We start from the raw sequence: 27,952 nt of genomic DNA on the forward strand, positions 1-27,952 counted from the left end.
GCTGGTCAGGCTGGAAGACCAGCTGGAAAAACCAGCTTGACCAGCCTAGCCAGTTTAGGCTGGTTTTAGCAGTTTTTTTTTTTCAGCAGTTTCAAACCAAACTATCATTTAGTGTCACCCAGAGCCAATGAAACATGTTTTCCAACCGTTCTGGTGTCTCTGCTGAAAAAAAAAAAACAGCTAAAACCAGCCTAAAATGGTAGCTGGTCATCCTACCTGGTCTTAGCTGGTCAGCAGGCTGGTTTTAGAGGGGTTTTGGTCACCACTTTAGCTGTTCAGGCTGGGAGACCAGCTGGAACAACCAGCTAAGACCAGCTAAAACCAACTAAGACCATCCAACCAGTTTAGGTTGGTTTTAGCTGGGGGGCGGTTTCAGCAGTTTCACTTCAAACTGTCATTTAATGTCACCCAGAGCCATTGAAATATGTTTTTCAGTGGTTCTGGTGTCTAAACCTAAGCTGGTTGGCTGGTTTTAGCTGGACATCCAACCTGATCTTATATGGTCAGCAGGCTGGCCACTTCTTTAGCTGGTCAGGCTGGGAGACCAGCTGGAACAACCAGCTAAAACCAGCTTGACCAGCCTAGCCATTATGGGAGACCAGCTAAAACCCATCCTACCAGCTTAGGCTGGTTTTAGCTGGGGGTTTTTCAGCAGGGTTAACTAATGGAGTTAGCCAAATGTCAATCATGTTGATTTAAAAAAGAAGAAAAAAACTTAACAACAAAATATCATCATCAGCTGATGTCGGTATTGGACATCAAATTAACTTTGACATTATGTTGAATTGACATTGAATTTTGGTCACCCCGTCGCAGCCGAAATTTAACCAAATATTAGCGTCTCATGACTTTGTGCCTGCTGGGTTGTTTTGATAAATAACTGCTTTTCTAATAAAGACTATTTGTGATATGTACATGTTTGATATTTAAAAGCAAAACATTTCAACATCCGGCTAATAATTATCGCACCGCAGAGACCGCGAAAGCGGTCTACTGTTGCTGTGGTTACCTAAGACGTACACTAGCTGGTGTTTATTTGAAATGCGTGTTGCGTCTTTGACTAACTTAAACGTGAAAAAAAAAATATTTTTGATTATATTCGTGTGTGTGTGTATAGCGACCTTATTACTTCCATTTACTTTGATGAAGTAAAAATATTTAGCTTTTATTTTCTTTGTTCAAAAAGAAGTTGCTCTGGATCTTTTAACACACCTAACGTTAGTCGAATTTGACACTTATTAGTCAAACTTTTATTTCGTTAAAGTAACCAAATACTATTTCACTAATAGCCTGAACCACTATCATTTCATAGTGATGATGAATCAGGTCTGACGTGATGACTCGACACCAGTACGTACAGTAGCCCTCTCTAAATTTAAGCAGCCTGGCGAGCCCTACAATTTAATTATGCGTCATTTTATAGTTTCTTTGCTCGGTTTTCCTCACTGCCCTCTTCCTTCTCCTCGTTTAGGTCTGTGGCAGCTCCCTGTGCGCGCTTTCGTTCCAAAGGGGGCTGTCTGTCTTTGATGGGATCCAGCTGTTGGCCAAGTACTCTGGGGGCCCGTTTATTTGCATTGCTAAACAATCCGTGGAGTGGGCCGAGTACGGAGAAATACAGCAAGTTTTCTCTTTTTTTATATATATTAAGACCCTCCTCTTACTATTGGTCAATGTTCTCACACGTTCTTGCCATCGGTCGACAGGGCGGCCGCGTCGGGTGACCAAAGCCAAGTGTCTCGACATTCAAGTGAACGCGCGTACGCGGAGGGGGCGCTTTGGGCACTTCGTTTTGCGCTTTAGGTCCTGCGAACCCGTAAAGGTTGTAAAACCACAAAATCAACTCTTTCTATTTCGAGGAGTTTACGGGTTGGCAGCGTGACGTTCTTTCCAGGGAAACCACAAGGATCCACATAAACATGTCATTTGAACTACGTGGCTTGAGTTGGTCGACCAACAAAAGGTGAGTTTAATTAGTCAGCTGGTGCTTCATTGCAAGCCGTTATAGCTCACTTTACTCACAATTAACTAGTATCTATTTTATGTAATAGTGCTAATTTATGAATTAAACAAGTACGCAGCAGTATCCTTATTTCAATAGTAACTGATATCTGTTCACTTAGTCAATAACACTTATTCGTCTGCTATTAGCTGCCATTTCAGTAGTGACAAGTTACTAACTGCCATTTAAAATCAATGGGTTCAATTTCTGATACGATTCTAGTACTTACTAGTTATCTATTCTAATCTATTAGCTTGTTATATGTACTGAGTGAGTAGTCAGAATGATTCATATTCATACTAATGTCCAATAATTAGCTGTTTTCAATTTCTACTAAAACTGGAGTAGATATAGAACAAATGCTAATGCCAGTGGATAGTTACTATAGTAAAACTGGAAAGGATACTAGCAATAATTGGAATATGTACTAGTCAGAAGTGAACAATTAATCTGCACCACAAAGCCCAAAATAATTTAGTGGTAAGACATTTCTAATTTGTTACCAGCAACAATTGACTAGTAACCTGTCACTGCTGGGATGGTAGCTCATGCTAAATTACTAAGTGCTAGTATGTAACAAATATGTAATAGTGACTAACTGAATTGAATTTATATAACTAATACTTATATAAAAACAAAAATACCCTACTAGTGACATATTTAACAGTTATTAGTCACTACTCATTTACTTACTAGACAATAAGTGATAGTATCAAACAGATATTAGACATTTTTAAGGATTCAATGTTATCATTATCGTAGTGCTCCGAAAGCGTATGTAAACCATACAAATAAGTTTTTAAAATAATCCAAATTACTGATGTCACTAGTGTTGATATTTTTGGTCATAGTGCTTATTCCATTGAATGAAACGTAAACATTTTCATGTGTTTTTTGTTTTCGGAATGATTTACCAAGGTCTTTTGTTTTTTATTTATAGAATGTTGTCAGTTTTAATATGTATCATATGCTGCATTCACTCTGGGAAAAGTCAGGTAAGTGAATTTCTGTTTTAAATCATTCAAGGGTGGCACTTTTGCTATGTGTAATTGTTTTCTTTTCTTTCTTTCTTTTTTTGGGTTTTCCAGTGCTGTTGTACATCATTAGCATAAACATTAACTTTAACATGCTATAGCAATATCAAACTACTTCAACATAACTACTTGCACATAAAGAACTCTGTAAACTGCTGTTTATCTGTTGGATTGACTATAAAATGCTTGTTTCTCTCCAGACTTGCTCAGATGGATTTACTTATGACCGCCGTGCGAGACAGTGTATCGGTTAGTGGCACTTCCGCCATGTTATTTAAAAGTTCAATGAAACTTGTGCTTTAAATACATCTGTTAATTCCACCTCTCACATATGCTTTCAGACGTTGATGAGTGCCGGACACTGCCAGACCCATGTCGGGGTGACATGCAGTGCGTAAATCAGAACGGTGGATACCTGTGCATCCCCCGTGGACTCTACTCCCAATCCTATGCCCGGAACAGTCAACGCTCCTACCCTGAGGCCTCCTATCCTGAAGAGTCCTACCCTGACAGATCATTGGGATATTCAGAACCATTAGTTCCTAATGTTCCTCCTGTCGGTGCAGGACCTGGTCCAGGCCCTGGTCCGAGCTACCCAATAGTGAGCCGATCCACTCCCTGCATCCTCGGATATACACTTGGTGCTGATGGCACTTGTGTTGGTAAGTTTGCCTCATGGTCCTATACATTTCACTATCACTACATTCCAAAGCTTGTTGGTCATGTTAGCTGAAAATGCCACCTGAAAGGTTGTAGGTTAAACCTAAAAGATCTGATACACATCCTGACTTGCCAGGCATTCTTAGTGTGCCTGGCATTCCAAATAATGATCTTGACTGCTTAAAATTTACCATCGGGACCGGGTCAACCATTTAAAAAAATATTTATATTAAACTCTAGTTTTGTAAAGAAATATATATGCATGCACAATTACTATCCTCAAAAATGCAATGTAAGACATAATTTAATTTAAGATCAAAAGGCTTTAAAAGTATTGAGAAACAAGTTTAGTCAGTCAGGTGTTTGCAGACTTTTGGCTGGTGTTGTAAATTACCGTATATGATCATAATTTACCATGTAATACTTCAGGGATACAGCGACTGTAGCAATACATGTCAACTAATGACAAATTGGCTTATTAGATTAACTTTAGTTGTAGATGTTTTTTCGGCAACTTTTTAGGTGTGCTTAATGATATTGAGATCAAGTTAAATTTTAGTGAATTGAGTATCTAATTAATATTTATTAGTGACTAACTGAAAAGAAACTAGTCACTAAGAAACAACTACTAGTGACAATTTCTAGACGTTAGTCACTATTGGATTATTGACTAATAACAATAACAAAACTTAACAGTTTTAAACATTATCATACCTTGTTGTAGGGGTGGGCGATATGACTAAAATCTTATATCACGGTATGAGTAATGATATATATCACAATATAGTTATTTTTGCTTTAAACAGTGTATTTATGATATCAGAATATTTGATACCATAGAAATTTCATTGCTAGCCTAAATAAAAAAAAAAAAAAAACTCAAGCTCACTGAAGACAAGTAAATAGTCAGCAATTAAAAAAGAATAAGAAATTAGTTACAATCAATAGGACAAAAAACTACAGTAGGACAATTAAATAAAAATTTGTTTAAAGTAATCAAATGTATAAAAACACTGCATATTCTTTACTGTGTAAAAAAATAGTTATGTGTATTTACATGTTTATATTTATATTCATATAATTTATATTATATATAAATACATTTAAATATGAAAAAAAATATCTTTCTTATATAAATGTACATCCATGTGTGTGTGTGTATTCATATATACACAGTACAAACACATTATGTAAACAAAAACTTTTTTTGGATGCAATTAATCGCGATTAATCACAATTAATTGCTTGACAGCACTATAAAATATATATTTCTTCTTATTAAAATTACAAAAGTGAATTATTCAAGAGCAGTGAGAGATTTTCTCTCTTTTGTTGTTTAATTAATATGAATGATAGCCTGGCGAGCCAGACTTACATCAAGATGTTTAGTCTGGAAACTCTCCATAGACGCGGCTTACTCCGAGGGGCGGGATAAACGGTTGTCTCTCAAAATCCCTATGCACGCAATAGGATAGCGCTTCAACCAATCAGAGCAACGAAGAAGGTGACGTAGTTGGTATAATTGGTATATTAAGCTTTTTCCGTATCCAGTCGGCAAAACTCCAAACACATCTTCCTTTTTTAAAAATGACTTAAGTGCCGTTCTTTGCTCGTTTCTTAAAGAAAAACTTAACTCCAAGTCCTCCAGAGTCGCGGCCAAAGCCGATTCGAAAGACCGCTGTTCGACAGCTGCAGCCGCCATTCTTTGTTTTTCAAGTGGCAGCCGTCGCAACTCTGTCGTCATATGTTAAGCCCGCCCCGCCTACTCTATACGCGTTGTGATTGGCCTGACCCAATTTGGGTTTTTGCAGCTAGAAGGTCTATTGAGAGTGTCTAGACCCACCTGGTTGCAAAATAATTTTTGCTGCCGCTAGGGTGCGTCTAGATTTCTAGGCTATATGAATGACAGACAGCAGGAATATTAGACTGCTGTCACTTTAAGAGCTGCCCGGATGTGTTTTCTTTCTTAGGTGTTTACTTTCACTTATCTGAAATAAAATGCTTTTGTAACATTATACACTATACCATACAAAATCATACCTTTCTGACGGCGAAATTAGTTTTCTTTCACTTCTGATTGCAATTCAATGGCTCAAAGTCACTTGTTTTCAAACCGCAATGCTTAAAAATGCATGCAAACAATAAGTTTTTTGTGACCACGTAGTACAGCAACGTCACATGAGCATGTAAGCAAGATAGAGACAATAGTCCAAAATTTCTACTGATTGACAAATTTCCACCATTTAATTCTGTCTACACTCTTAAAAATAAAGGTTTCAGAAGGGTGTTTTTACAGCGATGCCATAGAAAACCCATTTTTGGTTCCCCAAACAACCTTTCAGTGAACAGTTCTTGAAAGAATCATTTTGAAGAACATTTTAAAAATCTAAAGAAATTTTTTAGACTTTAAAGAACCTTCTCTGCATTTGAAAGCTTCCATGGATTTTCAAGGTTCCCTCAATGCCAATACAGAATCCTTTATTTCTAAGAGTGTACTGATATATTGCCCACCCCTACCATGTTGAAGTGCTTTAAAAGAATATGTGAAGCAATTATCTGCAGAAGACAAAGTACCAAATCCAAGTTTAGTGCACAAGACAAACCTCATACATTCTGGCATATGTAAAACCATGTCTATAATATAAATAACACAAGCTAAGAAGAAGACTCTTTGAGACGTGGTCGATACTGGGTCACATCAGGTTGTGGTCTTATGTTTACTTCATTTTCTGCAATGGTCCATGGGTCTTCTCGCTCTGAAATGAGGCAAAGACCCAGTTCTGCGCTGGACTGTAATTTAGTAATGGCTGCGGTGAGCTGAGTGGCATCTTAAAGACTTCAGCAGAATGAATCTTGTAATTTGGACTGGATCAGTCATTAGTGTGGAACCACAAAATACTGTGGAACCTCAGAACAAACTACATCTTGTGAAGAGGCAGGAAGACACACAGGAACTGGCGTTTAGCCCTGAGTCTGGGATCCAACTTTACAATTCAACGAGACGGTTTTAGCGTGTCTTATTCACTGTCATAAATCATCAGTTTGTAACTGACTCTATGTGGTCTGCTTCTGTTGAAGCCGTTGAGCTGAATGTTGTGTCGGGGATATCTCCTGGGTTTTTATTGCTTTGATCTAGATAGGTGTTATATATTGCGTTGTCGGGATCTTTGTGTGTCAGCGTGGTGACCTATTTCACGTGCCATTTGATAAATGCTCGCGCAAATGACTGCTTGCTGTATTTTTCGATATGGTCTGCGGATTTGTCTCGAATTGGTGCCAGTCTTTGCAGTTAATGCATTCTCCAGTCCTCTTTTGCTCTTCTGCAGAAACATACAATGATAGATTTGTAACCTAAGCCCAAGACAGTCGTGATATAAAAGGTACACGCAAAGATGTGCTCACAAACGCGCTTGTGCGTATATGCACATGTCCCAACCTGGGAACAACTTGGACTGAGTAATGAAGATGGATGTTATGTCCTGGACACAATTTTGGACGCAGATAATGGTCTTATAGAGCCACTGAGACATTCAGGATAACAGCATTTTAAACTTTGTTTGGACAAAATCGTGAAGACAAATCATTGTGATTTCGGCATCTGTGGTTGGTCGTGCCAAACATGAGATCACTGGTTGTTGAATGAGATCTGTCATTGACCAGCTGTGCAACTTGTGAGCATTCTTTGTACAGTGTAATGGGATGCTGTTATGGAACAGAAAAACCATTCCATCATTCATCTTACAGGTATTACTGTAATGTTAGTGAGTGTGTTTGTAAACGCCAGGGAATGCCCTCTTCTTGCCAGTGGCGCTAAGGCTTGAAGGGCTAAAACAGTCAACTTAGTCAGTGCCTGAAATGTGCCATCATAAATCCCATCAATCCTGCGTTTAGCCTCAGGAAAGCTTATAGGCACTTCTGAAATCCATGCAAGTCTCTGAAAGACAGTTCAGTTCAGGTGAAACTTGAGTAAAGAGGATCTAAAGCTCACTTGTGATTCAGGAATGTGGATGCTTTGCATAAAATCCAAAATTCAAGAGCTTAAATGATCTTATTTTGGGTGGGAACTTGAAAAATTTCCAAAATGATTTGATTTGTCAAGTTGAAACTTGCCTACTCAGGCTGTGGGACTGTAACTGGTGTCTGTCAGCAAATGTGGAGTGGCTTTAGTACCGCAGACTAATTAATGTGTTGTAGCTTAGCGGGACGTCTGGAAATTGAGGTATGATGTCAGTATTATTTTTGAGTCACTAAACTTTATATGTAATGCTTTTTTTTTAAATATACAGTACTATTCAAGTTTGGGGTTGGGAAGATTTTTAAAATGTTTGTTTGTCTGTTATGCATTTATGTGATCAAAAATACAGTAAAACAATAACATAGTGACATTTTGTTTTCCTTTTGTGGTTTAATTTTGTAATTAAGTAATTTTGTTGTTTTATTTAAAAATGTAATTTATTCCTGTGGTGGAAAAGCTGAATTTTCACCAGCCATTACTCTGAAAACAGTTGCTTTTGATCAATTTAAGTCATTCTTACATGCAGGGCTTGACATAAACGTTTTTGCTCACCAGCCACTGTGGCTAGTGGTTTTCCAAAATTACTAGCCACTCAGCATTTTCACTGACCACAATTTTGTTGCTGGGAAATTATGTTTTATATGACTAAAATTAGTGCATGCAAAAATGTATTTAAATTGATTTCCAGGTCTTTTTTTGCATCTATTTAAAGTCTGTTTTTCCCTAACCGTATTAAATGCATGCATCATTTTTCATTTCAAATTTGTATATTTTATTAATAATTTCACTTAATTTGATAAGATACTATAGGGCTGTTACCAATCAAATGACATTGGTATTAACAAAGAAGAAACAGGTGCAGCTGAAGTGGCATTTAGATGCATTTACACGTTTAATTAAGCTTAAATGTAGCATGAAAGCATTTACATTGCAAAATGGCAATAGTATGGTGTTTAAAATCAGATTTTTTATATATAAACATTTGAAATGTTGGAAAAAATGCCGGTATTAGCTACTTTTAAATATATAAGTAAACCGCCAATAGGTCTTAATAAATCATTAAGTCATTGCCTTTAAGCGATTAGTTCAAGAATGAAGCATGAACCACTGAAAGAGACAGTCTCAACCCAGAGGTTGTGTAGAAAAAAATAACGCAATATTTAACAACCCATTAAAAATTACCCAGCAGCTTAGTTACAGAAAATAACCTGGATAAAAAAAATATTAAAAAATAACCAATAAAATGACCCAACAAGCTAAACCCAGCATTTGGGTTAAAAAAAATAACCAGCATTTTTTAGAATGTAGAAAAACTACCCCGCATCTGGGTAAAAAATTAAAAACAACCAATTAAATGACCCAACAGGCTGAACCCAGCATTTGGGTTTAAAAAAAACAACAAAAAAAAACAGCATTTTTTTTTAGAGTGTAAGAGGTATTGGAGATATTTTTGATTCTACAGGTAAGGAGTTTGTGACCTGCCCAGTTTATTTCCAAATTTTCCTATTGTTTTACTATATTTCACTCTCAAATAAGACTGTCCATGTAGCTGACCTTATGCAGTAGACATTCCACACTAAACACAATTACTATCCTGGCTCACTGTACACCTCATATTAGTATAATGATTCCGGTTAATTCATATAGGCTGTGTGAAGTGTTGCTTGACCGGCCTGCTCGAACTACTGCAGTGGTGGATTGTAAATGCCTTTGATATAATTTAAACAATTGGTGTGTGGCAACAGATCACAGACATTAAATCTTTGGAATGAAGATTTTGTGTATAGAAGCAAAAATTCTTAGTTGGTACCAGATTCGCAGGGCCTGGATTGACCTTCATATTAATCATCTAGTTTTGCAAGTTTTGCATGCCTGAAATGTTTAGTCTTGCATGTGTCTTTTGATAAATGGTTTTGCTTTAATAAGACAAACATGTTGTGTGAGTAGGAATTGTAATAGCCATTATTCATATAAATTCCCCACCCTTTTGCATATTTGTTTGTTGATTTTGCTTTCAGCTAGCATGTTATGAGCTCAGTTTAACACATTTTAGCATTTGCAAATCCATTTCACTAAATTGCAGAATTTCCTTCAGATTTTTTCTGGGCTTACTTTAAAGGGATTGAATAACTCTGATGTGAAGATTAGATTTAATGACCTCAGCAACATCTGGTATTTGAGCCCCTCTTTAAATTTAACGAATTGTACCCTAGTAAACTTGCTAAAAGTGCAGTAAATGTCATGACTCTGGCCACATAAATGATATCACCCATCAACATTTTATATCATTGATCTCTCTTCCTCTTATACTTGCAGACACTTTTCTCTCTTTTTCATTTACACACCATGTCTTTCCTCTGACCCTCATTTAAATCTTGTGCAAAATTTACTGCACAGTCTCTGGATCAGATCTGATCTCCAAAATGCTGGCATTCCCAGAATGCTGCAGATCTGTTCATCTCAGATCAGAGGTGTGTGATGGTACACATGTAACACAGATGCTCTTCTTTTCTTTCTGGGGTCCAGCTGGGCCTCATGTCTCATGTGGGCGCATCTCTGCTATCAGACCTGGCTGTAATGATTCCACCTCATAATAATGCTTCGTGATGTCTAGTATTAACAAGCTGTATAATTGTTAAAGATCTATTCCAGTTTAATTCCGGTTAGGTGTAATGCAACACAGGTGACTGCCTTTGTGATTATACTGTACAGTCAGATACTTTGGTTGAAAAAGCCGAATGCAAGTGAATAGGTAATTTGAAAAGTGCACAAGTAACTTATTATGGAATTACAGCTTGGTTTGCCAGGAAGCATTGCATCACTCTACCCATATAGTAACAGTGGGTCTGTTGGCAGCTTTAACCAAAAGAAACTAATTATCTGGCTTTCACACGGTCCCCAACCCCCCAAATCCATCACACCCTCATCACTTTCATAGTAACGTTTGCTTACTTTTAAAACATGTGACTTCATGGTCTGAGAACCAAGGGTGCTTTTTCGGGTATTTAAGACATACGATGCCCTCATAAGGAATTGTGCTGATAATGTGCAAGCGAGAGTGGAACAGAGAGATATGAATTCCAGTTTTGGAAATGGGTTGTGTAAGACTAGCTATTTGTGTAAGATGTGATAGTAAGGTAAGATTTATGAGGTCAGAAATGGAGTTCCACTTGCTTAGCATAAAGTAAAGAACATCTGTCCACAGAGGGCAAGCTATCAGTGGGACTGATTAAGTATTCTTTATTAGTATTTTGATAATTTTGAAACATTTCAGTGTTGTGAAGTTACATACACTAAGATTAATTGTTTCAGGCAAGTTTCTAAAGTGGGAAAAGTACAAGTGTGAGCTGACTGTGGCTTACTTTTCGTTCTTTTTTAGATGTCGATGAATGTGAGGCAGTGTCACACCAGTGTAACCCGACTCAGGTGTGTATAAATACAGCCGGTGGATATACCTGCTCATGTACTGAGGGCTACTGGCTGGTGGGTGGACAGTGCCAAGGTAAGATTTATAGACATTACGAATGACTAGTTTGATAGTATATGCTTTAAAGTGTTAATTCACCCAAAAATGAACCCATGATTTACTCACCCTCAATGCATCCTAGGTGTATATGACTTTCTTCTTTCAGTCAAATCCAATCGGACTTACATTTAAAAATTGTCCTGTCTCTTCCAAGCTTTATAATGGCAGTAAGTAGGTGTTTTTGTTCAGTCCAATAAAGTGCATCCATCCATAATAAAAAGTGCTCCACACAGCTCCGGTGGGTGAATTAAGGCCTCCTGTAGCGAATCGATGCATTTTTGTAAGAAAAATATCCATATTTAAAACATAGTAAGCACTTTTCTATATTTTGTGCTAGAGAAAAGGAAGCATACGTAGGACGTATGCGTTGTGCATGCGCCACTGAGAAGTGACGAATGCGGAAGCACAGAGGAGAGAGCAAAACAACAGTCACAATTTAGAAGTACAAAAGGAGGATTTGTCAAGAAAAATGTCCGAGAATTTCGATATAAGCCAAGAGGAGACAGGTTCTTCTTTGCTAAAGTAAGAAAACTTTGCTTCCTTTGCTCCTGTAAACAAACATTGTGTTTTGCTAAATCAGTGGCACATGTGCTACGCAAAGTAATTGTAAGTATGAAATTACAAAAAGGCATCAGTTTGCCACAGAAGGCCCTTATTCACCCCTGGAGCTGTGTTGAGCAGTTTTATTATGGATGGATGCACTTTATTGGACTTTTATGGACTGTTGAACAGAAACACCTGCCCACTGCCGTTCTAAAGCTTGGAAGAGCCCGGATAATTTTTAATGCAACTCCGATTGGAGTCGTCTGAAAGAAGAAAGTCATATACACCTAGTATGCCTTAAGGGTGAGTAAATCATGGGCTTATTTTCATTTTTGGGTGAACTAACCCTTTAATTTGTGATGTCTAGATGTATATGCCATGTATATACTAGGGCTGTCACTAACAATCGATTAATCCATTGATTATTTTGAAGATTAATCACAGTGGTGTGGGAAGACTGAATCCTCTCCTTAGTGAAGAGACATTTAAAAAACTCACTTGGAGTTTGCAAAAATTTGGGCTTGAACCCAATCAAACTTTTCTAAGAAAACCTAAAAAAAAGTCTGCCAGACCCTATCCAAGCTGACAGAGCTTGAGAGGTGAGGTGAAGAATGGCAGATAATTGCCAAATGTTGATGTGCAAACTTTGCTGCATAATACTCAAAAAAAAAAAAAAAAAAAGACTTGAGGCTGTAAAAGTGCTTCAGTTAAGTATTGAGTTAGGGTATGAATACTAATGCAATGTACTTATTTTAGTGTTTTATTTTAATAAATTTATAAAGTTGTGACAGTTCTGCTTTTGCTTTGTCATTATGGTGTACGGAGTGTAGATTGATGTGGAAAAAAGTAATTTAAAACCGTTTAACATAAGGCAGCAACATAAAATGGAAAAGAAATTATGAATATATGAATACTTTCACAAGGCACTGTATTATAGTCATTTCTGAAGGATCATGTGACACTGAAGACTGGAGTAATGATTCCGGAAAATTCAGCTTTGCCAACACAGAAACAAATTACATTTTAAATGATATAAAAAAAAATTAATTAAATAAATTTGCACAATTTTACTGTTTTACTGTATTTTCGATCAAATAAAGCCTTGGTGAGCATAAGACATTTTCTTCAAAAACTTTACAGTTCTTATCATCCCCAAAATGTTTTAAGTGTTTAACACTTAAATTATGACAATTCAGTTGTTTTGTTGTTTGATGTTTAAATTAAATAATACAGGTTTATTTGACACCAAACAATGTCTTAATTCAGTTGTGACTACTGTTTGCGTATTTAGTGCTCTCTAACTCACCTTTCTTTAGACATTGATGAGTGTCGCTATGGTTACTGCCAGCAGCTGTGCGCTAACATCCCTGGCTCATATTCCTGCTCCTGTAGTCCTGGATTTCTTCTTAATACAGATAGCAGGACATGCCAAGGTGCACACATACACAAAAACATCATATTAGTTTGATCATTATTGTCCCTGAAAATCTTGACATCTGACATCTTTTTCCTCTTCCTCTCTCACCAGATGTGGATGAGTGTGAGACAACCCCATGCTCGCATGGCTGTTTGAACACATATGGCTCATTCATGTGCACCTGTGACGAGGGCTTCGAGCTCGCCTCTGATGGGACAACCTGCAATGGTAATCAGGAGAGGAGAATAGATGATTAGAGAAAGATAGGTGACCCAGTCCCAGTTTAGAGGTTTTAGAGAGAGGTTTAGGATGTTTGCTTTCTGAATTTTTATGTGTAACTATGTGCATTGAGAGTGTGTAATGTGTCTGTCTTTATCACTACTCGTTCTCAGATCTGGACGAGTGCAGTTTTTCAGACTTCCTTTGTCAGCACACGTGTGTGAACACACCAGGTTCGTTCTCCTGCGTGTGTCCGCCTGGATATTACGTTTATGAAGATGGAAGGAGCTGTGAAGGTGTGTACCATGTATATTTTTTTTATAAATGTGACCCTGGACCACAAAACCTGTTGTAAGTAGCATGGGTATATTTGTAGCAATAGCCAAAATACATTGTATGGGTTAAAATTATAGTTTTTTTTTCTTTCATGCCAAAAATCATTAGGATATTAGGTAAAGATCATGTTCTATGAAGATATTTTGTAAATTTCCTACCGTAAATATATTAAAACTTATTTTTAATTAGTAGTATGCATTGCTAAGAACTTCATTTGGACAACTTTTAAGGCGATTTTCTCAATATTTAGATTTTTTTGCACACTCAGATTCCAGATTTTCAAATAGTTGCATATCGGCCAAATATTGTCCTATCCTAACAAACCATACACCAATGAAAAGCTTAAGATGTATACATTAATTTGTAAAATGCTGACCCTTATGACTGATTTTGTGGTTTAGAGTCACACATTTTTTTTATGTTCTTTCCTCCTTCTACAGTGAGGGAAAAATGATTTGATCTCCTGCTGATTTTGTACATTTCCTCACTGACAAAGAAATGATCAGTCTATAATTTTAATGGTTGGTTTATTTGTACAGTAAGAGACAGAATAACAAAAAAATCCAAAAAAAAGCATTTTAAAAATTATAAATTTATTTGCATTTTAATGAGTGAAATAAATATTTGACCCCTTCGCAAAACATGACTTAATACTTAGTGGCAAAACCTTTGTTGGCAATCACAGAGGTCAGACGTTTCTTGTAGTTGGCCAGGTTTGCACACATCTCAGGAGGGATTTTGTCCCACTCCTCTTTGCAGATCCTCTCCAAGTCATTAAGGTTTTGAGGCTGACGTTTGGCAACTCAAATTTTCAGCTCCCTCCACAGATTTTCTATGGGATAGAGGTCTGGAGACTGGCTAGGCCACTCCAGGACCTTAATGTGCTGCTTCTTGAGCCACTCCTTTGTTGCCTTGGCTGTATGTTTTGGGTCATTGTCATGCTGAAATACCCATCCACCCAAGATTTGGCGGTACATGGCCCCGTCCATCGTCCCTTTGATGCTGTGCAGTTGTCCTTGAACACAAGAATATTTCATATCTCCCGCATCATGCTGCTTCCTTTTCATTGCTGCTGTTGTTGCTGCTGTTAATGATCATGATTTTAATAACCTGACTTCTGTCTGTTGTGTGTTTGATTTTCAAGACCTCAATGAATGTGAGTCTGGTAACAACACCTGTACAGCAGCACAAGTGTGTTTTAACTTCCAGGGAGGTTACACATGTCTGGACCCTCTTAGATGTGATCCACCTTACATAGAGCTCAGCGACAAGTGAGTTCATGAATGCTGGCAGAAGAAACCCTGTTTTTTTCAGTCTGTTGAAAAGCTGCAGCATGTTCTAAATATATTTCTCTCTTTGTCTCTCAGTCAGTGCATGTGTTCGGCGGAGAATCCCGCGTGTCGGGAAAGACCCTTTACTGTCCTGTACAGGCATATGGATTTGTCCTCTGGCCGCAGTGTTCCTGCCGATATATTTCAAATGCAGGCCACCACACGTTACCCTGGAGCATTTTACATCTTTCAGATCAAGTCTGGCAACGACGGGCGAGAGTTTTACATGCGGGTAAATTGGCTTTTAACACAATCTTTTACAATATTATTGTATATTGATCAAATAAAAGCAGCCATGGTGAGTATAAGAGACTTCAAAAACAATTCAAACATCTTACAGACTGCATACTTTTGAATGTTTGTTTATATATAAAGGTGACCACTAGAGGGAGCTGTAGGATTTCTGTGAGACTTTCCTTCAAAGTAACTCTTGAGCCAAACCACAAAATATTTTATTGGTCCTAAGAGTCCCTTAGCTAATCAAATACCAGCTGAAAGTGTTGAAAGAGTTTGTTTTCATGTAATTTGCCAAAGTGTGTGCAAGCAGTATTTCAGCTCTGAAGAGAAAGAGTGACAGACTCAGAATTGGAAAAAATATGGAAACATGAACATTTCTTAAATTCTTAATCTTCACTTTTTTTCAACAGCAAACCAGTAATATCAGTGCAACTTTGGTTCTGGCCCGGCCCATTAAAGGACCAAAGACCATCGTTCTAGACCTAGAGATGGTTACCGTTAACAACGTCATCAACTTCCGTGGCAGTTCAATTATCCGCCTCACAATATTTGTCTCTGAACATCCATTCTGAGGCTTTACAAATGAACCTCTGACCTCTCACCTCTTCATGGCCCCATACCTCTATCTTGGACTTCCTGTTACTGCACTACCCGTCAGGCAGCTGCATTTCTTCATTTTGTTTGTTTTGTGGATCTGGATTCTGATATTTCTGATATTTCATAATGCAGGTTTTTTATTAGGCTGCCTGGCTGTCATTGTCATCTGCAGTCACACGCATGTACCCGTACACAGAAGAATATTTATGTTGTGTTTTTTCTTGTTTGTCTTACATTTCCCATTGTGCTTTTTCTTGCCACAACTGCAAATCCTGAAGTGTCTTATTTTTTTGTAAAGCTGGATTTGTTTTTCTACTTTTAGTGGCACCTGTGTCACACTTTCTCACTGTGAATGTGAGTATTTGAGCGCCGCTTTTATTTGTTCTTGACCTTTGATGACCCCAAGCAGTGAGAGAGCTGCGAAGCTTGCACGTGCTACAAAATCGCGTTTTTGAAAATGTTCTAAGTCAATCTGACAGGAGTCTGCAGCGCACCTTCAGCACCCAGGGAAGTCTAAAAAAAGTTTTTGTTTGATATCAGAATTTCTTAATGCATCTGTGCAGAATTTCCTGTATCTGTTTTTATTTGACAGGTAAAGAGAGCCTGGTCAATCAATAAACACAAATTTGATGACCTGAACTTTTGTTGGTTCGTGTTTACGCAAAATTAGACTTGTGCATAGAAAGATGAGCATTAGGGTTTATAATTACCAATAAAGTGTTTAATAAAATGAGATTATTACAATTATTATAAGAAGAACCTTTATAGAGGGTTTGCACTTACGTCACGATTTGGTCAGTTACCCGGATCCGTGGCCATATTGGCAATACTCGGATGTAAATAACAGCATTGACTGCACGGTTAATGTGCTACTGAATACTTAGTTCTGCTAACTTGTGCTGTCTAAACCAATGGTTCTCAATCCTGGTCCTGGGGGACCCCTGGTCTGCACATTTTGCATGTCTCCCTTATTTAACACACCTGATTGAGATCATCAGCTCATTAGTAGAGATCCATGAACTGAACTAACAAGCTGAAGATCTCAATCAGGTGTGTTAAATAAGAGAGACATGCAAAATGTGCAGAGCAGGGGTCCTCCAGGACCAGGATTGAGAACCACTGGTCTAAACCACAGAAAAACATGTGGAAGCTGCTAAATCACATAGAGAAGGACTTATTAAGCAGGAAAGGGTGCAATTTTGACAAACTGAAGTAGCCTAACTGATGTAGCCTAATATTTCACCAACCTGACCGAAAAAGATAAGAGCAAACAAGAATGTTGTCAAGATTCTTACCCTGGAAATTCTGGTTCAGTTAGCCAACCACAAATGCCTTTTGTTCCTCAAGACCTTTTTTTGTCATCCTTGATTTGTTAACTTTTGGCAGTTTATAGTACTCCCAAATGTTTTTCCTGGTCTGGCAGGTTAGTACAGACCAAAACTTAACAATAATTGGAGAATTGACCATTTTCAGCAGCAATAATCAGCAAAATATGCAAGTTTGTTCGGTTCAGTGGCATTGTTTACGTTCAGTGCCGCCAATATGGCAGATTGATGACACATTGTGAAAACACTATTGTAGATGTAGGCCTACATGTTAGTTATCACAAGGGGTCATAACAACTAGGCTCTGAATGCGTTAAGATTTAAGAAAAGAAAAGGTACCACGTCGTAGTACTCGAATGAATGGCGGCAGACAATGACAGAGTTTGGAACAACATGAGGGTGAGTAATTAATGAGAGAATTTTCATTTTGGGTGATCCTTTCAAAGCATCTAATATGCCTGTAACTGTGCGGGAGTGTACATTTTGGTTCCTGTCACAGTGAAAGAGACAGTGGAATTTTTCCTCAGCAGCGTTATTAGGGACCGGTGGACGCTAGGACCCAACGGTAGGCAGAAGTTTGACGCTCACTAGACGCTTCGGACGCACCTGCTGCACTGGCGAGCTCAGAGATTTCAGCTCCTCGCGGACAGCAGGACAGGTACGTACAGCTTTATGCATGAACATGATGTTCTTAGTAAAAAATGAAAAAAGCTGTAAATCCTGACTGTTGAAATAATTATAACCGTATTATATATTTAGGCTATATGTATTTCTGCAACTTTGGGCTACTGCGGGCACTTTTATACCTCAGCTTTTTTCTGTTAATGCCTTAATCATTTTATTTTTGCAAATTTTTAAATGTCTTTGATGTGTAGATTGCAATATTTTACCTTTATCCCAGACACAACTTTCGATATTAACATAAACATTCATTGTGAAACTTAGAAGTAGCCTATTACAAGATTAAAACGTTGATAATCTAAAGATAGTGTGAAATAAATTAGTAACATAAGTTTTGTGTGAAAAATATTTTCAGTAATTTCGAATGTGCCTCAGTTGTGGTGGTATTTCCACTACAGCAACCAATGTTGCCATTTTTTCTCTCTTTTCTCTTTATTTCCACGCACCAAACATAAGTTGATGCGATGATATTGAATATGAATGTGAAAATTCATATTCATATGAATTCATATTCATCTTTTATGTGATTGGTTTGTGATTTTGTGCAGAACCTCACAATGACAGAATGTATCAAAAACTGCTGCAGGACATTTTTGTCCGAGAAGAATGAACCAGAGATTCAGAGTAAGTCTCTCTCTCCCCTTTACCTCCTCATGATTGTTGTTTTCGTTGTGCATGCACACAATGTACTGTATATAAATATATATATATATATATATATATATATATGTCTATATATATGAATTATGACAGGTGTATTTGTATACATTTTTCTGTTTTATAGTGATTAAGGTTCGACCTCCTGGTAAATTAACTGCTGAGTCTAATGTGAAGAGGAATATTGGAGTATCAGAGGATTATCTGCTGTCCAAACTGCCTCCAGACGGCCGGGAGGTTCCATTTGTCGTCCCAACTTTCAAACCCTCTTACATCCAGCCAAGAGGAGCACAGTACTCTGGCTATAACATTGGGCAACAGAGTAAGCAACATGACTAAGTTATATATTCATTTGGTTTAATTTAATTGATTAGTTACATTTTTATGTTGTTATATTACATTATATTTTATGTCGGTGCCGATCATAATAAAGACCAAAATGCCAAGAAATAAATCTTTAAATTATATGTGACCCTGGACCACAAAACCAGTCATAAGGGTCAATTTTTTTAAAAATTGAGATTCATACATTATCTAAAAGCTGAAAAGGCTTTCCATTGATATATAGTGTGTTAGGATAGGGCAATGTTTGGCAGCGATACAACTATTTGAAAATCTGGAATCTGAGGGTGCAAAAAAAAAATTGGAGAGAACCACCTTTAAAGTTGTTCAAATTAAGTTCTTAGCAATGCATATTGCTAATCAAAAATTAAGTTTTGATATATTTACGGTAGGAAATTTACAAAATATCTTCATGGAACATGATTTTTACTTAATATCCTAATGATTTTTGGTGTAAAAGAAAAATCGATAATTTGGACCAATATAATGTATTGCTGGCTATTGAGTTCTTATTTAAGAACAAAATTGATATGAATGATTTTAGGTGCCACAAGGACCACTTATGCAGAAAGGAAGGCAGAGCTCGCAGGAGCCGGTCAAATGATGTACGACCCTGATTTGGCTTTAAACAACAGTCATATGATGAGCTACGCGTCACCAGGCTCACTGAGACGCCCCACTGTCAAAAACAGACCCAGCAACAGTCTTGCCACAGGTGAGATACCTTCAAATCTCCCTAAAACACCAAGCCTGTTTATTACCTGTGTGTGTTGTTTAAATAGTGCAATTTCACTTCCTCATAGCATCGTTCTGCACGTAACTACTCAGCATGTAACTTCAAATATTTACGTTCCTACCCACCTGTGCGTAATCCTTCTGTTTTATTCCTGCTCCTAAATCCTCAATTGTTCATGGAAGATTTGCACTGACAATGCCCTAGATCTTATTGTTGAGCGGCCACATTCAGAGCATTCTAATGCTTTACATACAGTAGTTGTTAGCAGTGGTTGAACGCACATTGTAAATATCAAACAGATGAAGACATTTTAAATGAAACCACTGAATCTAAAACTAAAAGTATTTAAGACTCTTCCTAAGACTAAAATGAATAGATTTGTGTCTGTTTGTTTCACAGATTTGGAGCACAGTGCCAAACAGAGACTCAGTCACTCAATGTATGATTTGTCAAACCCTCAGGGCCACGTACAGGTGAGTTCACACACAAACGCGCACACTCTCTTAACAACCCAATCCATAAAACTTTTTTATTAAACAGTTACTGTTTTATAGAATATATGAATTAGTAAACATTATTTATGATTCTCATGACTAGTATTTATAATTTTTTTATAAACACTATACTAGTTAACTTGGCTATCACATTTCAACATTAAGGCAAGATATATTAACTCCTGGGTTTAATTCAAAACAGTTTGTTGCATTTCTACTGGAATATTTATCTCAGTTAATATTTATATTAGTTAATAACTTTAGTTCTCATACTATGTCCATGCATTTTTAGTGCACCACCAGTAAAAAGCTTTCGAACAGTAAGATTTTTTTAATGTTTTTTAAAGAAATTTATTTGACCCAAAATACGACAAAAACAGTACAACTTTGAAATATTTTTACTATTTAAATGAACTGTTTTCTATTTGAATATATTTTAAAATGTAATTTATTCTGTGCTTGCAAAGCTTAATTTTTAGCATCATTACTCCAGTCACACGATCCTTCACAAATTATTCAGAAAAATACTGATTTGCTGCTCAAAAACATTTATTATTATTATGTTGAAAACAGCTGAGTAGACATTTTTTCAGGTTTCAGCATTTCTCTGAAATATAAATCTTTTGTAACATTATAAATGTCTTTATGATCACTTTTGATCAATTTAAAGCATTCTTGCTAAATGAAAGTATTATTTTCCCCAAAAATCATACTGACACCAAGCTTTTGAATAATATAGTGTATAATGTTACAAAAGATTTCAATTTCAGATAAGTGCTGATCTTTGGATCTTTCTATTCATCAAAGAATCCTGAAAAAAATGTACTCAACTGTTTTAAATATTGATAATCATAAAAATGTTTCTTGAACAGCAGATCCGCATATTGGAATGATTTCTGAAAGTTAATGTGACACTGAAGACTGGAGTAATAATGTTGAAAATGTAGCTTTGATCACAGTAATAAATTACATTTTAAAATATATTCAAATAGAAAGCAGTTATTTTAAATAGTAAAAATATTTCACAATTTGACTGTTTTTGTTGTACTTTAGATCAAATAAATGCAGGCTTAGTGAGCAGAAGAGACTTATTTAAAAATCATTAAAAATCTTACTGTTCCAAAACTTTTGACTGGTAGTGTATGTCAGAAAGCTTTTTTTTTTTTTTCGTCAAATTGTGGTCTTTTATCAGATCATATTAAATGTGTCCTGATTGAAGTGTGGTGTATATACATTACTGCTTTGCAGTTTAATGATTAGCAGTGCTGTTGTTCACTAACATTTATTTCTCTCTTGTTCTTCCAAGCGTTATGATTCTGTATCCAGTGTCCAGAGCAGCACATCCTCCATTCAGGATTCCTTTGGGAGCAGCCGTAGTCTAGGTAACCATTCATGACGGAACACTGAAGTCGTAACCGCAGACCAGCGCATTCCAAAAGAACCCTCAAAGTTCCCTTCAAATACAACTTTGTGGAAAGGGTTCCGCTCCAGTGTCACCTGGAATTTCCACTATAGTTTCATTTGTTTGGTTTTCCTTTAGTTTTTTTTCCAGGGTCTTTTTTGACCATTTATTTCCCAACATTCTTACCCGCTCTCTCTTAACCCTGTACACACATAAACACAGACTCTCAAACAAGGACACACACAGGACTCAGATCACTGCAGATTGTGAAATCGTAAAGGGCAGACACTGTAATTGCTTCCAAATGTTTTCCCTTAGGTCCAGTACACAAGTCCTCAGATAACTCTTAGAACGTAAAGAGGATCTTTACATAACGCAAATTATAAACTGAAAATATTATTCAGTGTATTTCATTTTCTGTCTACTATAATGTGTTTTATACGGTGGAGTTCAAAAATCTGAGACCACTATTGAAATGCTTCTATTTTGCATTTTTCTAATTTAATTGAAAGTATTTTTACACAGCATTTACACTGAGGAATAACAACAGCACTTAAGCTGAATATTAAATATTAAACAGAATGTTATGTGTTTGCGTGTGTGTGTAGAGTCCATCACGCTGTCTGGCGATGAGCGGGATTGTGAGCCGGGAAAAGTGTGTGTGCACCTGAAGTATGAAGAGGCAGTGGAGCAGGTGTGGATCACCTTAGTGAAGGTATGATTTCATCCAGGAGAGCCTTTGCTAGTCTACAACAGACCATTGTGTCCCGTCTAGAGTCCAGCTGAATGGAGCCTCTGTGTCGACCTTTAACAAATGATCACATTTCCAACCAGCTATTTTAATCTGTCTTTTTCATATAATTGAAAAATAACTCTTTGTGTATTTATATGTCTGTCTTTGCCTCTTTCTTTTACACGTAATGTAAAGTATATATAATATGTTAATATTAATTTAATCTTACTTTATATTCATATTATTTACCATACACTATTAGTCAAAAGTTTTTTTAATGTTATTTAAACAAGTCTCTTCTGCTCACCCACCCTGTATTTATTTGATCCAAAGTACAGCAAAAACAGTAAAAATGTTTTAATATTTTTACTATTTAAAACAACTGTTTTCTATTTGAATATATTTTAAAATGTTATTTATTCCTAGAAAGATTAATATTTCAGATAAATGCTGTTTTTCTTAACTTTCTATTCATCAAAGAAATCTAAAAAAAAATCTACTCAGTTGTTTTAACATAATAATAATAATAATAATAAATTTTGAGCAGAAAATCTAAATATTAGAATGATTTCTGAAGGATCATGTGATTGGAGTAATAATGCTAAAAATTCAGCTTTGAAATCAGGAAGAAATTATATCCAAATAGAAAACAGCTTTTTTTAATAGGAAAAATATTTCAAAATGTTGCTGTTTTTGCTGATCAAATGAACGCAGACTTAGTGGGCAGAAGAGACGTCTTTAAAAAACATTAAAAGCTTACTTTTGACTGATAGTGTATGTTCGGATGTGACCGAATATGGTTGTATCTTAGAGTTGTTTTTAATATTAACACATATTTCATAATATTTATTGTTTTATTTCTGTCAGTTATTATCTAATACAAACAAGGCCTTGCCTTTTCTTCCTCTGAGAAATGGCCTTTTGTTGACACATAGTGGTTTTATTGGTTGTAAAAGCTAATAAACACTACATATTGCTTTCGTCATTTTTCACTGTTTATCATTTTATCTCTTATTTTGGTACTTCCTCTCTTTAGTGTACGGATTTGTGTGTGTATACTGATGGGGTGGAGGTGCAGAAGATTGGGGTCAAAGGAGTCATCACCATGTCCAAGCCAGTGCGATTTAAGAGCACCATCAAAGAAGCATCAGAAGTAAGTCAAATCCAGTTGTCATAAAATTACACCCCCCAAAATTCAATACATAAATTGTTTTTTAATTAAAAATGATTTTATATTGTGATATTTTTTACTGTATTTTTATTCAAAATAAATGCAGGCTTGGTGAGCTTAATGAAATAGTTCACCCAAAAATTTAATTGTGTCATGTTGTTCTAAACCTGTAAGACCTTCGTTCATCTTCAGAACACAAATTAAGTAGCCTGGAAAAATCCAGACCCTAATCTATTAAGATTAAGGGTCTGGGATCGAGCAATGAAAACTGCCTAACTCGAGGGGCGGCACCAAGCATGCATTTGAAACTCTAACTGCACGCAATTGGATAACGCCACGACCAATCACAACAATACACGCTTAGCTACCAGCAGAGCTAAATGATGTTTCATTAACAAAGTTCGGGAGAAGCGCGTCAGATGCTTAGCGTAAACATCACAAGTCAATCAGCGCCATAGGTTTAAATACAGCTGACTCACCTCAATTCACTTGATGGTTTATCAGTAAACCTCCACCACCCCATCTCATCACTCCGAGTTCTCGCTACTCCTATTGGGGGGTACTCTGGGTTCGGGCCACTCCCGAGCTCGGAGCCCTTCACCGGACAGCACGCCAAACATGCACTACTATTCTCCGGCTAATTATATGTAAGCGTGAACTCTTGAACTGATAGATTAAACTCTTGCCGTATCCAGTTGGCAAAACAGCAAAAACGTCCTTCTTGCAAAGGAACGTTTCTGTTCCTCTTTTATATGGAAAGCCAAGTCTAACTCGTTCATTGTAGCGGCCAAAGCCGTTTCAAACAACTTGTTGTTCATCTGTAGCGACAGCGATCTTTCAAAGTTTACTATATGATTCGGACGTCGCAGCGCTGTCATCATCAGCTTAGCTCGCCTCTGGCCCGCCTACATCAGATACACCGATTTGATTGGTTCCCACAATTGCTTACGTATTGCAGTAACCTGCATCATTGCTCGATGCCAGAGTGTCTTGCAGAGACAATTCAAATTGTGCTCTCGCGAGACCTCTGGATTTCCAGGGTACAAATTAAGATATTTTTGATGAAATCCAAAGAGCTTTATGACCCTGTATAGGCAGCAATGCAACTGATATGTTCAAAGCCCAGAAAGGTAGTAAGGACATTGTTACAATAGTCCATGTAACATCAGTGGTTCAATCTTAATTTTATGAAGCTACGAGAGTATAAGTATAAAAATATCTTAATTTATGTTCAGAAGATGAACACGGCTTTGAAAAGACATGAGGGTGAGTAATTAATGACAGAATTTTCATTTTTTGGTGAACAACCCTAGCCTGGCAAGCCAGACCCACATAAATGTAGGGTCTGGGCACTCTCCATAGACAGGGCTCAACCGGAGGGGTGGGATAAACGGTTGTCTTTCAAACTCCTCTCCACGCAATAGGATAGCGCTACAACCAATCAGAGACGTAGTCGGTCGGGTGACGTAGTCAGAGCGACGAAGATTTTTAACAAAAATCAGTGCACTGTGCAGTCTGTCAGCCAAATAATAGACATAGATGGGCACTAAACCTTTAAAAGTAAACATGCACAGACAAATCCAAATTACACCCTGCGGCTCGTGACGATACATTGATGTCCTAAGACACGAAACGATCGGGTTTTGCAAGAAAATGAACAGTATTTATATCATTTTCTTTTTACCTTTGATACACAGCCACGTCCATCCGTCATGAGCACGAGTTTAGCATATCTATGATTCGACTCGTCACATGTGGACGCGCTTTGATGTAGTATACGCAAACACCGGAAGGGGAAATCGGTGAAAAAGTCCAGGATGAGTTTGCGCAAGCAAACGTAATCTTTTAGCTTTAAATGGGTTTGAACAACCAGGACAAGCGCAAGTAATTACCATTTTGAATAGCCGCTATATCCACAATCTCTTGTGCTGTGTAAACAATGATCGCTTCCGGTGTTTGCGTATTCTACACCACAGCGCGTTCAGATGTAACGAGCTCCTGCTCAGGACACATGGACGTGGCTGTGTATCAAAAGTAAAAAATTATATAAATACTGTTCAGTTTTCCACGCTTAATTCACGGAACCAGGAATTCATGTCTGACGGAATTTATGGTCGCAGGTCAGTCGTCATCATGTTAAGCCCGCCCACCGACTCGTGATTGGCCCGGTACATCTTGGATTTTTCGGAATTTTAAGTGAATTGAGAGTAACTAGACTGACCTTGGAAGCAAATGTAATTTGCTGCCGCTAGGGGCGCGTCTAGATTCTAGGCTAGAACAACCCATAACTAAACCCAAACTATATATCACAATTTTGTCCATTACAATAAACATTTCCCGAAAATCATAGACCTCACTGATCGATATAATAAGCTATTCTTATTAAGACTGACTGTTCTGACTGTTCTGTCATCATTCAAATTAATTGTGATGAATTGTTCAACCTTCCCTGTGTTTTCTGAATGATGACCATTCCAGCTGGACTGAAAAGTCTAACACAACCAAAGCTGCATAAAAAACATACTTCCTCAGATAAGCAAAACACATGTAGAGCTTGCAGTAGTTGTAGATTAAGTTTGTAACTAGTTATCCCTCTCAGTTTGTCTCTCTCGGTCTTGCTTTCAGGACACTGTCTTCATGGAGACATTTGTGTTTACTCTGAACTTAGAGCAGATACGCAGATCTGCTCTGGTGCTGCGCCTGCAGGCTCACACACCACGTAAACGTACGCTGGGAGAGTGTGTGTTATCTCTGCGAACCCTTGGACCCCAGGAAACAACGCATTGGCTGGAGTTCAAGCCTCACTCTAAAACACATGTGAGTCCTCACCTGCTGTATCTCTTTGCAACTATATCCCAAATGTCTCTCCCTCTACAGACCCATCCTGGTTTTGATGGTAAAGTTCTTTGACAAAACAATCTTAAACTTCCACCTGCAATTACCCACAGTAGTGCACTCACCCACTGGACCACATTTTTTACTTGCATCACAAATTACACAGCTGCACTAGTTCTGCTCAAGTCTGTCCTGTGATATTTAGGTCACTGGGGCTGAAACAGCCAGACAGAGAGAGAGAGAAAGAGAGAGAGAGGGGGGGGGGAAATCAATTTACTGAAACCAGCCATTTCAGTACTGCTAAAAGCACTTCTTGAAGGAATTAACTTGACCCTTAAAATGCTGATCTAAATGAAGCTTATATAATAATGAAGTGTTACCAAAACATTTCAATTAATAAATGTTCAAGGCCCAAAAAAGGTAGTAAGGACATCGGTAAAACAGTATATGTGACATCAGTGGTTCAACCACAGTTTTACAAAGCTATGAGAATATTTTTTGTACACTAAGAAAACCAAATGAACAACTTTATCCAACAATTCCTCTTCCAAATCACGTATTCCTCTATTAAAAGTAAAATGTGATACTGCTATATATATATATATATATATATATATATATATATATATATATATATATATACAGTTTTAAACACTGTTTAATATATATATATATATATATATATATATATATATATATAAAACAGTGTTACTGTGTCACTTTATCATCTTTGTACACTGTAAGTAGTTTTATGAACATTTTGAAACGGGTGGCTATATGTGTTTTCTTTTGTGAGCATGTGACTGAAATCAAACACTAAACAGAGAAAATTGCTTTTTTGAAAAGAAAGTCTTTTCAGTGATAAGGTGTTTGAAATTGACAGTACTGTAGAATCTGGTTTAGAGGAAGTTTTTTTTTTTCATGAATAATGGCTGTGTGTTTATTACTGGGTCAGAAATTGTTTTGGGTCTCTGCTATAAATCAGTGAGTGAGTCGCAGCAGGTAGTCTGCCATAAAGAAAAAAACAAAAATGATGTGTGTCTGTATGTTTCTGTAGGTGTGTCATGCTGAGCTTCAGCTGGCCTTGTGCTTTCAGCCAGTGAACAGTCGAATGCAACTTCAGATCCTTAGTGCTCAAAACCTTCCGTCATCTTCCTCACCACTTACACAGAGTGAGTCCTTTAGCTTTGTTCATCATCATCATCTTTCACACTTTCAATAACCTAACTTTACAACCTTGTCCATTTTAAATATATTTTCAAAAACAAGTTAAGTTCTTCTCCTGAAATCTTATTTCTTATTAGTTCACCCAAAAATGAAAATTCTGTCATTAAAGAATAACTGTTGCCAAAATGCAACCTGGGATGGGTTTTTTTAATGTAAACGAGACAAATTTATATCTAAAAGCATAATTACGACAAACGAGCCGTTTTTGAGATTGACCGTGATTTCGTTTTGTGGTCAGTGGCCGGTGAATGGGAGTACTAGGGGCATACATTTGAGCGCATCAAAATCGATATTTTTACAACACTAAGAAGGCTCGACACACCATGACACTTTGCTCGAAGTATCGCCTGGGTCTCTACACATGAACTCGAGCATTGAGAACATTGTTTGTGTACACAGAGTTTACTAAAAAGAACGTTTTTGAACAACTCACTT

General features: G+C 37.1%; 2 protein-coding genes across 2 annotated transcripts in view; both read left to right on the plus strand.

The window, feature by feature from the left end:
- Positions 1 to 1,520: 1,520 nt before the first annotated feature.
- Positions 1,521 to 16,553, plus strand: fbln5 (fibulin 5). The gene is made up of 11 exons (XM_073834927.1): positions 1,521 to 1,960; positions 2,940 to 2,994; positions 3,234 to 3,282; positions 3,375 to 3,695; positions 11,088 to 11,210; positions 13,094 to 13,210; positions 13,306 to 13,422; positions 13,587 to 13,709; positions 14,894 to 15,020; positions 15,117 to 15,312; positions 15,728 to 16,553. The coding sequence occupies exons 1-11, from the start codon at positions 1,917 to 1,919 to the stop codon at positions 15,887 to 15,889; spliced, it is 1,434 nt and encodes a 477-aa protein (XP_073691028.1). The 5' UTR covers positions 1,521 to 1,916; the 3' UTR covers positions 15,890 to 16,553.
- A 1,918-nt stretch (positions 16,554 to 18,471) lies between these two features.
- The window catches only part of LOC141326207 (tandem C2 domains nuclear protein), a 12,262-nt gene continuing 2,781 nt past the window's right edge, over positions 18,472 to 27,952 (plus strand). The window contains exons 1-9 of the mRNA XM_073834928.1: positions 18,472 to 18,544; positions 18,705 to 18,899; positions 19,464 to 19,634; positions 20,055 to 20,128; positions 21,456 to 21,531; positions 22,160 to 22,266; positions 23,321 to 23,437; positions 26,081 to 26,272; positions 27,348 to 27,462. Coding sequence (XP_073691029.1) covers positions 18,478 to 18,544; positions 18,705 to 18,899; positions 19,464 to 19,634; positions 20,055 to 20,128; positions 21,456 to 21,531; positions 22,160 to 22,266; positions 23,321 to 23,437; positions 26,081 to 26,272; positions 27,348 to 27,462 — 1,114 coding nt within the window. The 5' untranslated portion in view covers positions 18,472 to 18,477. The remainder of the gene's footprint in view (positions 18,545 to 18,704; positions 18,900 to 19,463; positions 19,635 to 20,054; positions 20,129 to 21,455; positions 21,532 to 22,159; positions 22,267 to 23,320; positions 23,438 to 26,080; positions 26,273 to 27,347; positions 27,463 to 27,952) is intronic.

The sequence above is a fragment of the Garra rufa genome, chromosome 2, assembly GCF_049309525.1.
Source record: "Garra rufa chromosome 2, GarRuf1.0, whole genome shotgun sequence".
NCBI classification, from domain to species: Eukaryota; Metazoa; Chordata; class Actinopteri; order Cypriniformes; family Cyprinidae; genus Garra; species Garra rufa.

What these genes read in the sequence shown, in the direction of transcription:
- fbln5 (XM_073834927.1), top strand. Translation starts at nt 1,917, where the DNA reads ATGTCATTTGAACTACGTGGCTTGAGTTGGTCGACCAACAAAAG. An exon ending in TGCTGATGGCACTTGTGTTG is followed by an intron (nt 3,696 to 11,087) that starts GTAAGTTTGCCT and finishes GTTCTTTTTTAG; the next exon opens with ATGTCGATGAATGTGAGGCA. An exon ending in TGATGGGACAACCTGCAATG is followed by an intron (nt 13,423 to 13,586) that starts GTAATCAGGAGA and finishes ACTCGTTCTCAG; the next exon opens with ATCTGGACGAGTGCAGTTTT.